Consider the following 9,526-nt stretch of genomic DNA (forward strand, 5'->3'; position numbering starts at 1 on the left):
GTTCTAACAGAGCCTGTTGCCGCAAAAACTGGCGTATATCAGTAACCATTGTGCTGCACGACTTCACTTCCCCTTGCAGTCCGACTACGGAGCAGTGCAGGGCATTTATATTGTCGGTCAGTTTGTTGCACAAGCTCCGTAGATATGCCTCCAGGGGAAACGTCTGCAAAAGAATTGACGGAATCGCCGGAAGCTCCTCCATCGAATGACTCATTACACGCACAGGGATGCAAACTCCTTTTTCGCCAAATTTTATATGAGTACAAAACCTCGTGTACTCATGCAATCGCAAGGAGGAAGCAAGCTGACCACATACACGTAATATGCGGCCTTTGATGACAAGATATACGGACTGCAGCAGAAAAATAGAAAAAGAAAAAAATAAAAGGAAACTAATAATAATAACACTTACATACCCCAATGAGCCTGAAACAAGCGCCAGAGCTCGTGGCTTACGCAGAGCCGCACGCACGCATGCGTGGCGTCGCTGTGTCAAAAGCAATAAAAAAAAAAGATCAGCGACAACGTGTGAGGAAAAAAAAAAACGCGTAACAGAGAGGGTTTCTTACTCGGGGTGGACAAGTTTGGATTCCTTCTGCCGCTTGTACTCCAGCATCTCCTCCCGCACCACCTGAATGTGGTCTTCGCTTCGTGGCAGAAGAATGCGGCGTATGGCACGCAGCGTTTCAATACTCGTGGGGCTTGCCGCGTATGAGAGACGAGCAAAGTCCTCTTGTTGCAGAGGCGTCACGAGCGCACAATCACCACCACCCCCACGTATCTTCCTCCAAAGCGCGCCAAATACACTGTAGGATGCCCGGCTGCTCGCTGCGGCCTCCTGCAAACGCCGCATCTCGTGCTGTGTCTCTTGTCCTTGTAGGGTAGACAAATAAAGCTCTTCGTGCATCGTGTCCATCGGGTGGTGGCCCTTGACACTGTCATGTGTTGTCGAGGACACCAATGGCGAGTGCTCCTGTGTTTGCGCCTGCTGCGGTGCAGGGGAAGGGAACTGCTGTCCCCCTTTGTTCCTCACCCCGTTTGTCTCCAGGGTCACCTCAATCCCAGCGGCAAAAGCATCTTCGCCAGGCACAGAACTCCTGCCGTTGACGTCGTTGTTGTTGTTTATTGTAGAGGCTTGCAACCCCGCCACATGTGCTGCCTCAGCATCAAGCAGGCGGCGCTTCTCACGTCGAATAGCCTCCACAACCGGCTTAAAATCGGGGCGGTGAGACTGCAGCTCAGCCCGCGCCCGCTGCAGATCGCGCTGGAGGTTCTCCTCAAGTCCGTTCAATGTCTCCTCCATCGACCCCACAAAGTCGTTATAGTGGCCCGCAAGCAGCTTCAGTTCGTAGTGCTGCTGCAGGCATTCCATCAGCACCCACGCCGTGAGGGCCTTCAACAAAATCGTGCCGTAGTAGTAGAAATTGTCGGTGCGCTCCCACCTTGTGTACTTGCTAATGACCTCCTTCAGCTTCGTGACATTCCGCTCAAACTCCTCGCGCGTGTTGCCGAAGAGCATCGCGTCCCTCTCAAAATCCAGGTCGACAAGGAGAAAGTGTTCCCGGTGACTCATTGTGGTTCCCTCAAAGCTCTTCATGTATGCCAGGCGCTTCTTCAGCAGTTGCTCCTTTGTGAGTCCCGCCTCAATGGGCATGCCGTTTTCATCGTACCTCGGAACGATGCTGCTCTCGCCGCCGAAGGGCTGCAGCTTGCGCGGCCGCAGAAACCCAAGACGCTTGTCCTCGCGTGCGCCGAAGCCTGCCCCAAGTCCCACGCCGGTGGTGCCGTACGGCGTCACTTGGGACGTGAAGTCACGCGTGGACCGCTGGTACACGTCAAACTCCGTTGGCTCGCGCTCCACCGGCGGAAGGTTCGCCACTGGCACGCCACCGCTAATGCGCTCCGGCCGACTGAGGCTCATCTCCATGTACACCTTTGCGTCGGGGCCGTCGCGGCGCATGAAGCCACGCTGCTGCGCCTCCGCCTCGAGGCCCTGCACCTGCGCCTCATCAAGCGGCGCGCCAGGGGTCGGCTGCGGCCGCTCCCGCTGCTTAAGCCGTCCTTCGAGGAGAAGCGTGCAGACGGCAAAAAGACCAGCACGACGCATATTTATTTGTTTTGCCAGGGCACGATACAACAGATACGCCGCACGTCACTGAGAGCAAAGCGGCGCTGGTTTGTTTGGTCTTCCTCGCCTTCTTCCTCTCGGCAGCTAACGACACCCCCTCCTTTTCGCGATCCTCTGCGGACTGAGCCCACAACCAAATGGGGGAAAAAAGGCAAACACGGCGGTACAACACTGTTAGCGTCACCGCAAAGACAAAAAACAAAAACAAAAAGCATCGCAAGTAAAAAATGCGCACGCCAATAAACCGGTGATAGAAGAAATAAATAAATCAACAAAAGAAGAAATAAGGGGAAAAAAAAACAGCAACAACAGTGCGCCTTTCCTTACGCCACCATTGCAGACGCCGTGCTGGACTCATACTTCCAGGTGGGAGGCAGCTGCTTCACGCGCTTGTAGTAACGGGCAAGACGGTGAATACGGGACTCGACCAGAATAAGACGGAACTTGTGTCCCTGTCCTTCGTGTTGCGCTCCAAGTGCTTCCGCATCTCCGTGGCACGCTTGATGAGGCAGTAGAGATCCTCCGGAATCTCCGGCGCCATACCCTTGTGTTTCAGGATGCGAAGAATCTTGCGGCCAGTGACGTTCTTCACCTGGGCAATACCCATGGAGTCACGCAGCTGCATGCCGATACGGCTAGGCGGGAGACCCTTCTTTGCCAGCTTGCAGACGGCGTCAATCACATCGCGGCTAGCGATCTTCAGCCAAGACGGAGGCGTGCGGCAGTACGGCAGTGACGAGGCAGATTTGCCATGACCAACACCCTGCATGCGAACCATCTTTTTTTCCTGTGGTGGCGCTACGGACTACACCTTCCGAGGTGTTGTGGAGTTATTGTTAATGAGAGGGGAAAAAGCGGAGTGGTTGGCAAGGGGGTGGGGGGGAAAAAAAAGAAGCAGCAAGTGGGGAAAAAAAGAGGGCGCAGTAAAACTAGTGTCGAGCCCAACAACTTCAGTGTGATCAGGTACAAGATTTATAAAGCTGATCGGTTATAATTTACCCACAAAGTGGATAGCGGTGTCAACCTGCAGCCCGTAACCGCCGTCCGACATCATCCCCAGAAGCCATTGGGCGCCCTCTACGAGGCTCATCGATAACAACGTGTCAATCCTCGCCTCAGCAGCGCTGCAGCACGCAAGCGCCTCAAATCGTCGATTTAATGAGAGCAAATGCAGCAACTCTTCCTCCAGAAGTTTCACCTTTGCGGACTTTTGTCCTCGCTGCGCCACCAGCGCAAGGCCAAGAGCAATACACTGCGCCATGCTACAACGCTCTACCCGTTGTTTTGGAAGTGACTTCACGTACATGCTTGGAAGGTAGTACACCGTGCAGTGGGGCACGGCCACTGTCAGAACGTCTCGCCCCTCACTACGGGTGTCCATGGCGTACCGTAACAAGCGACACCACGCCGCCAGAAAGTACAGCGTGGTAAAATGATCAGTGAGAGGGGCGACGGAGCTCCAAAGGCCAAACATCGTCCCCCACGCCAAATTTTTGTGCAGAGGTGTCGCGGCAAACACGGCAGTCATGTGTTCCAGCTGCTCTGGGTGGCGAACACAAAAAAGTGCTGGCAGGAGGCAGCATCCCACATAATTGAGCCCCCTCGCCCCAGCTGTATCGACGCTGCTGAAGAGAAGCGACACCACTGCCGTTATATCTCTGTCCAAGAGCTTCGGCCAAACAAGTGCCGTAGCACTCATCGCTGCCACAATCTTCGTCAGCGTCGCAGAGCAGTGGCGTTCGTGCACCGCAGAACGGAGGAGTTCCCAGAGTGCAGAGCTGATGTTCTCATACATGATCCCCGCGTCATCGCAAGATGCCGCTGCCGCCAGGCAACTTGACACAAGACGCGCCGTCGCATCGTCATGTGGTGCATCTTCTACGGCAAACTGCAAAACGATGGGAAGGCACTTGTGCAGCACAGTCGCAACACACTGAAGGCATGTCGTTTGCCTCAAGACAGACCTTAAAAAACGCCATAGATACTCCGTCAGACAGCGCCGCAACTCTGCGCGATGCGGTCCATTGTGAAGGCAATGCGACAAGACAATTTGTAGCAGCTCCACGGCGACATCGCACTCCCCCGGGGTATGACAGCAAAGCGACCACACAAGCCCAGCAAGAAGCGAGGATGCATTCGGTACATTGCACTGACGGCACGCATTGTCTAGCGCGGCGAGCACCAACGGCGTTGATGGGAGCGTGCAATTTGGAGTGGCGTGCAGAAGCGTCTGTACAGCGTGGGCGCCGCAGTACACGGCGAGTGGGCCTCCGCGTGAGATTACGGCAAGTGCACGCCGCAACCACACCGACGCGTCACACAAGTTCCCGGGTACAAGCGACGAGGCACACGTCAAAAAAAATCGATGCACGGCGTACACGGTCACTGCAAGAAGAAGCAACTGATCCCGTGTGCCATTATCGCCAACGCCATCAAAGGTGGCTTCAAGGATGGACAAAAAAACGCGGCAGACAGGCTCCTGCTCCGCCCGCACAACGCACAAGGCAAGCAACTCAATCAGCTCCGCAGCCTCCAAGGGGTCAGTGGCCTGCCTGAGAAGTAACGCAAGGGGTGACAACAGACGCCCAGCAGCATCTGGAAGGCTGTCAGTGAGCGACAAACCCTTCTCGTCATACACACGGCAGCAGCAACGAAGGGCAGTTGTCCACGCCCGCCAGTGCGCCGAGGTGGTCCCCTGGCAAAGCTCAGTAACTGTGGCGCAGAGAGATCCCACCGCGAGACCCAATAAGTGCGGGTTCGCCTCCATAAGAAGCTCCAGCACGGCACCCGCGTTTGCGGCTGTGTCACCGCCAGCGCACCCCAACGGCACAACACAGTCCTCCTGCAATGCGTCCAGCAAACCCGACTCATCGTCATGCTCAAGTCCAACAGCGCGTGTCATGTAACTGAAAAGCGTTAACAGAAACATTTCGTTGTCGCACAGTAATGACGCCTCCGGATACGTCTGCAGTACACCAACGAGGCATTCAAACGCGTTATCCACACACGAGACAAGCGAAGAGCTTTCTCCGATCCCTGCGAGGTATGCAGCTTCGCATGACGAAAGTAAGCAAATGCTGCAACGAAACACAACACGTGCAAACGCGTCGTCGCCGAGCAAGTGTTGTGCGACGTCCAAGAGGAGGCCACACTCCTCCAAAAGTAGCGTGCAGGGCCCCCTGGATTCAAAGGCGCTCGCTCCCTCCTCCAGGCTACGACTAACTACGCCACGAAATTCATCGGAAAAGATAAAAGAACTTGTCGGACGCTCCGCCTCAGCAACTTCACTCGGCCGTGGACGCCGCCGCATTAAGTGAAGCACGACACGAAGGCACAGCACTCGTGGCTCCCCTCCTCTTCCATAAACTGCAGCCCACTCCAACAAACGGCGGACCACGCCAGACGCCAGACGCCACCACAGTGCGGCTTTGGCAGCACAATTCTCCGCCAACCGCAGGAGAATTGTACGTTGCACGAACCCGCACCCCGCCCGCTGCTCTGTGGCGTCTACTGACACAATGGCCGATACGCACTCGTCAATAAAGGCATCCCAGTGGGCAGTGGGATATTCAAAGCATATGATGCGGCAAAGACAGGAACACAACAAAGTGTTCAGCCGCACGTCAGCCACAGCCGTGGCAAGTGAAACATCGCGCAAACACGCCAAAAGTGTAGCAAGAACACGCTCTTTGTCGCTAAACCCGACGCCCTCACACCACGCCCGCTCCGTCACGAATGACTCCAGCGTCAGCGCTGCCGCCAGCCGCACACTGCATGAAAGCGCGCCAGATGCAACCGCCACCTCCACCAAAGCGTCCCCAAAGTTCACTGCTGATGCATGAAGTTCAGTGAGACGCAAATCCGCCGCTTTACGTTCAGCCTCTGCAACACCATGATGTAGTCTGCTGACGCGTATCAGGTCCGCCACCTCCGCCGCCGTGCACCAGCTCATCCCGAAGCAACGCTACGACTCCCTTCGCGCACAACCCTCAATAAACAAAAAGGGAAAAAGTAAAGCAACGCATATATATATATATATATATACAACCTCTTGAAACCACACGCATTTACCCAACGAAAGAAATCCAATGGCAAAGTGAGTCATCAACGCCCAGCCACAATCACCATCGTCAGAGGAAGCCGTTCCCGCAAGAACATAAATGCGTAAGTACACAGAAAATGAGGGGGGCGTTACAGGCGCAATAAAAGATGGGAAACAATCAGCTGAAACTTTTTAGATGAAGCACTCGAGTAGATCCCTCCAGCTCAACAGCGAAGGCACTGCGCAACGTCACCCCTACCAAATTGACTGGTGAGGCACGCAGCAGTGCCACAGCCCCCCACATCTCTGACAAGGGCGCGCGGAGCTCTAACGTGTCGGGCCACGCGGCACACGCAACATGTGTCACCACCTCTACCGCAAGCGGCGTCCCGGAAGGCGAGCTGCGCTTCGACCAAAGCAGAACCCCTGTTCGTCCATCCGCTACCGTCACCTGCGTCAGCGACCCAAGTGCAAAAAGAAACGAAGCACACCGCCAGCCTTGCTGGCGGCTCTGTTCTACCTTCCCTTCAGTTTTATCATTGTTATCTTTGCTGTTTACGTCGGTAACCCCATACGCCTCGCGCGTCGTAGCGAAGAAGGCAGGATCGTCCAAGAATGCGGACACGACGTCTCTGGGGTAGGCCCGTTTCTCCATGGCGCGCTCAAGGACCCCCTCAACGGTGGTGTGGAACAACACGCGGATGTCATGGTTAGCCTCATGCGTGGAGAAGGTCCCATGCACTTTGAAGCCGCCACCTGTCCATTTTCTATACAACTCCTTCTTGATGTGCATCATTAGATTGACGGTATCGGGGCCGTGCGCGGTAGGTTTCTGCACGTAGCGGGGGTGCATGTCAGCAACAACAAGAGCGATGAATTTTCCATAACCGCATTGTTGTACCTTCCTCCACATCCCCTCCCGCTTCCACCCACCCTTGCCATTGTACAGCACCCAAAGATTTGAGAGAAATCTGTTGGACCCCATCGTTATATCTCCCCAATCGAACTCGGCCAGGTCAAGCACAAGAAAACTCTCACGAATGTCTTTTAATATCACCAGCCGTTGTGGATATGCGCGATGCCAAAGAACAAAGAGGTGAACATCAAGCTCTTCACCAACAAGACGACCACCGCTAAGAATACTTTGGGTCTTGACAGCAAACGCAGCCTCCAACGGAGTCTGCTGCTCCCACCTTCTCTCTTCATACGGTTGCACCTTTGCGGAATGCACCCCACGGAAGGAGCCCTGCACAAATCGCATAAAATTCAGACAAATCACGAGTGTCATCAGCAACAATATCAGAAGAGGAACGCAAAGCGTCCTGGCGCTGCAGCCCCACCGATGCATCCGTCTCCTCATCCGCAAAACTATGCAGCGGCTACGGAAACAACACGAACATCAACGAAGGTAATACTAATGATAACAAAGTGACTATGAGAACCAAAGATGCAGAATAGAAAGGGGCAAAGAGAGTAGTACGCAAAAGACGGTAATTACATTACCCACCACATCCGTCCTACGAGAAACGTCAAATCAATATATATATATATATATCAAACCACAACATATTCTTCGTCCCTTCCTTCCCCTCCTTCCTCCTCTGTCACCCGCTTGCTCGCTTACGGTGCACCAGGAAAACTCGCAAGTATCTTTTCTCCATCCTTCACAAGCGGGGCAATCTTCCGTATTGTCTTCTTCATATCAAGCGGCGCGTCCTCCGTCACGTCTGGCAGCGCACTGCTGAGGTTGGCGCTACCGTCGTAGTCCATGCCCTTAAGCCGTGCTTTGTAGGAGTGTGCCCGTGCGTCCACCCGACCCCATGTGCCTTCCACATCCTCGGCATCAAAGCTGTTACTCTTGTCGTGCTCAGTGTTTCCCTGATTTTCTAGAACCTTTCGCTTCAACCACATGTCATTAATGTGTTGCCCGGCGTCCTGCAACACCTTCACCTCTTGAAGTACCCCATGGACGTGCTGAAATTTATGTTTGTAGCTACCGTAGTCTTTTTCAATCTTGTACATCGTGACCTTTGCGCCACCTCCCGGCTGAGGGGACGGCCCCACCACGTAATCGCCGCCTAGAAGGCCCCCACCGGTGGTTTGCTCACCGGATACCGCATTAAAATCAACTTGCGGGGACGCACAGACCTCCTCCGCCTGCTCTACACCACTTCGGCTCTTTTCTCTCTCTTCAAGGTGCCGGAAGGACTCCTCCACCCTGTCCTGAAGCAGCCTCGCATCCAGCAGCTGTGGCGTGAACTTCCACAACTGCACGCTAAGTCGCAGTTCCGGCTCCACCACACGCCGGACACCAGCATTACTGATAAACGTGTGTGTGGCGTTAGGCTGTTCGCCAAATCGTCACCCCCACCTAGCCTCGCCCAAGCAGCGCATCAAGGACCGTTGCGGAAGAAAAACCTGCCCACCGCGACCCGTCGCCTCATCATCAAACAACAGCACCGCGTCCGACAGGAGGGAGACGTACAGGAAGCAGCAACCCACCGTGGGGTGTTCGATGTACATCTCGTAATCAGGTAAATTGTGCTCAGCCACGCGTGCAGTATCGGGCATAAATCCCAGCAGACTCGGGGCAACGTCTCGCAGCCACGTCATGAACGTCGGCGACCACACAAGCCCTGGAAGCCGCCGAATCTCTTTCCCTTGCCAGCTCTTTACCTCTGTAAAATTCTGGTCGCCGTGCATCTCAAGATACGTGTGATTCACGGTCTTGTTCTGCGGGGTTGAGCGCTCTGAAAGCACCTTCTGTCCCTCCCGTTCCAGCACAAGATTAAGCTCGTCCCAGATGACATCCTCGTCACGGCTGCTCACTGCGTTGCGGTAAACCTCAACGCACCCCACGCCTACCGGCATGGCAACTAATGAGGGATCTGGTTAGAGATGAAAACACAGCCATCGCGTGAGTATCCACACGTATATACGAGAGGTGATAAATCTACAAATATTCAAACATATATTCCATGTCACTCATCTGCAGACACACGGTACACAGTGAGGGTGAGGCGTAAAGAGCAGACACACAGTACACAGTGAGGATGAGGCGCAAAGAGCAGACACAATGAAGAAGACACTCCCCCCACCCCATAAAAACAAAACACAAAATAATGGTAATAATAGTAATAATAGTCAAAGATGTACACGTAGAAGCATGACGCATAAGTGCATTGCTCATCCTTCCGCAGCAAGAAACTTAAGGCGTTTTCCAACTAACCACAGAGAGAATGGGAATATAAGTAAAACAACGGGCAGGGGAAAAACACATAAACAAAAAGCACAACTCTGTCTTATGTCTTTGCATCGTTGCTTGAGTATATAAAATTCAGAAGGTGCCCGCAGAT

General features: G+C 54.2%; 6 protein-coding genes across 6 annotated transcripts, besides 6 other annotated features; all 6 read right to left on the minus strand.

The window, feature by feature from the left end:
• The first annotated feature begins 363 nt into the window (after positions 1–363).
• Positions 364–405: a sequence feature (A-rich).
• A 160-nt stretch (positions 406–565) lies between these two features.
• On the minus strand, positions 566–2,107 carry TraAM80_08895 (uncharacterized protein; the record flags this gene model as incomplete). The annotated part of the gene is made up of 1 exon (XM_029385611.1): positions 566–2,107. The coding sequence occupies one exon, from the start codon at positions 2,105–2,107 to the stop codon at positions 566–568; it is 1,542 nt and encodes a 513-aa protein (XP_029234535.1).
• A 271-nt stretch (positions 2,108–2,378) lies between these two features.
• Positions 2,379–2,415: a microsatellite.
• Positions 2,416–2,510: 95 nt separating this feature from the next.
• On the minus strand, positions 2,511–2,906 carry TraAM80_08896 (40S ribosomal protein S13; the record flags this gene model as incomplete). Its single annotated transcript, XM_029385612.1, has 1 exon — positions 2,511–2,906. One exon carries the CDS (start codon positions 2,904–2,906, stop codon positions 2,511–2,513), a length of 396 nt encoding a protein of 131 aa, XP_029234536.1.
• A 210-nt stretch (positions 2,907–3,116) lies between these two features.
• Positions 3,117–6,080, minus strand: TraAM80_08897 (uncharacterized protein; the record flags this gene model as incomplete). The annotated part of the gene is made up of 1 exon (XM_029385613.1): positions 3,117–6,080. The coding sequence occupies one exon, from the start codon at positions 6,078–6,080 to the stop codon at positions 3,117–3,119; it is 2,964 nt and encodes a 987-aa protein (XP_029234537.1).
• A 71-nt stretch (positions 6,081–6,151) lies between these two features.
• Positions 6,152–6,172: a microsatellite.
• Positions 6,173–6,348: 176 nt separating this feature from the next.
• TraAM80_08898 (uncharacterized protein) lies at positions 6,349–7,518 on the minus strand (the record flags this gene model as incomplete). The annotated part of the gene is made up of 1 exon (XM_029385614.1): positions 6,349–7,518. The coding sequence occupies one exon, from the start codon at positions 7,516–7,518 to the stop codon at positions 6,349–6,351; it is 1,170 nt and encodes a 389-aa protein (XP_029234538.1).
• Positions 7,519–7,707: 189 nt separating this feature from the next.
• Positions 7,708–7,725: a microsatellite.
• Positions 7,726–7,741: 16 nt separating this feature from the next.
• Positions 7,742–7,771: a microsatellite.
• A 19-nt stretch (positions 7,772–7,790) lies between these two features.
• TraAM80_08899 (uncharacterized protein) lies at positions 7,791–8,192 on the minus strand (the record flags this gene model as incomplete). The annotated part of the gene is made up of 1 exon (XM_029385615.1): positions 7,791–8,192. The coding sequence occupies one exon, from the start codon at positions 8,190–8,192 to the stop codon at positions 7,791–7,793; it is 402 nt and encodes a 133-aa protein (XP_029234539.1).
• A 339-nt stretch (positions 8,193–8,531) lies between these two features.
• Positions 8,532–9,041, minus strand: TraAM80_08900 (uncharacterized protein; the record flags this gene model as incomplete). The annotated part of the gene is made up of 1 exon (XM_029385616.1): positions 8,532–9,041. One exon carries the CDS (start codon positions 9,039–9,041, stop codon positions 8,532–8,534), a length of 510 nt encoding a protein of 169 aa, XP_029234540.1.
• Positions 9,042–9,271: 230 nt separating this feature from the next.
• Positions 9,272–9,313: a microsatellite.
• Positions 9,314–9,526: the final 213 nt, after the last annotated feature.

Source organism: Trypanosoma rangeli, assembly GCF_003719475.1.
Source record: "Trypanosoma rangeli strain AM80 chromosome Unknown Tra_15.4_contig_00479, whole genome shotgun sequence".
Classification (NCBI taxonomy): domain Eukaryota; phylum Euglenozoa; class Kinetoplastea; order Trypanosomatida; family Trypanosomatidae; genus Trypanosoma; species Trypanosoma rangeli.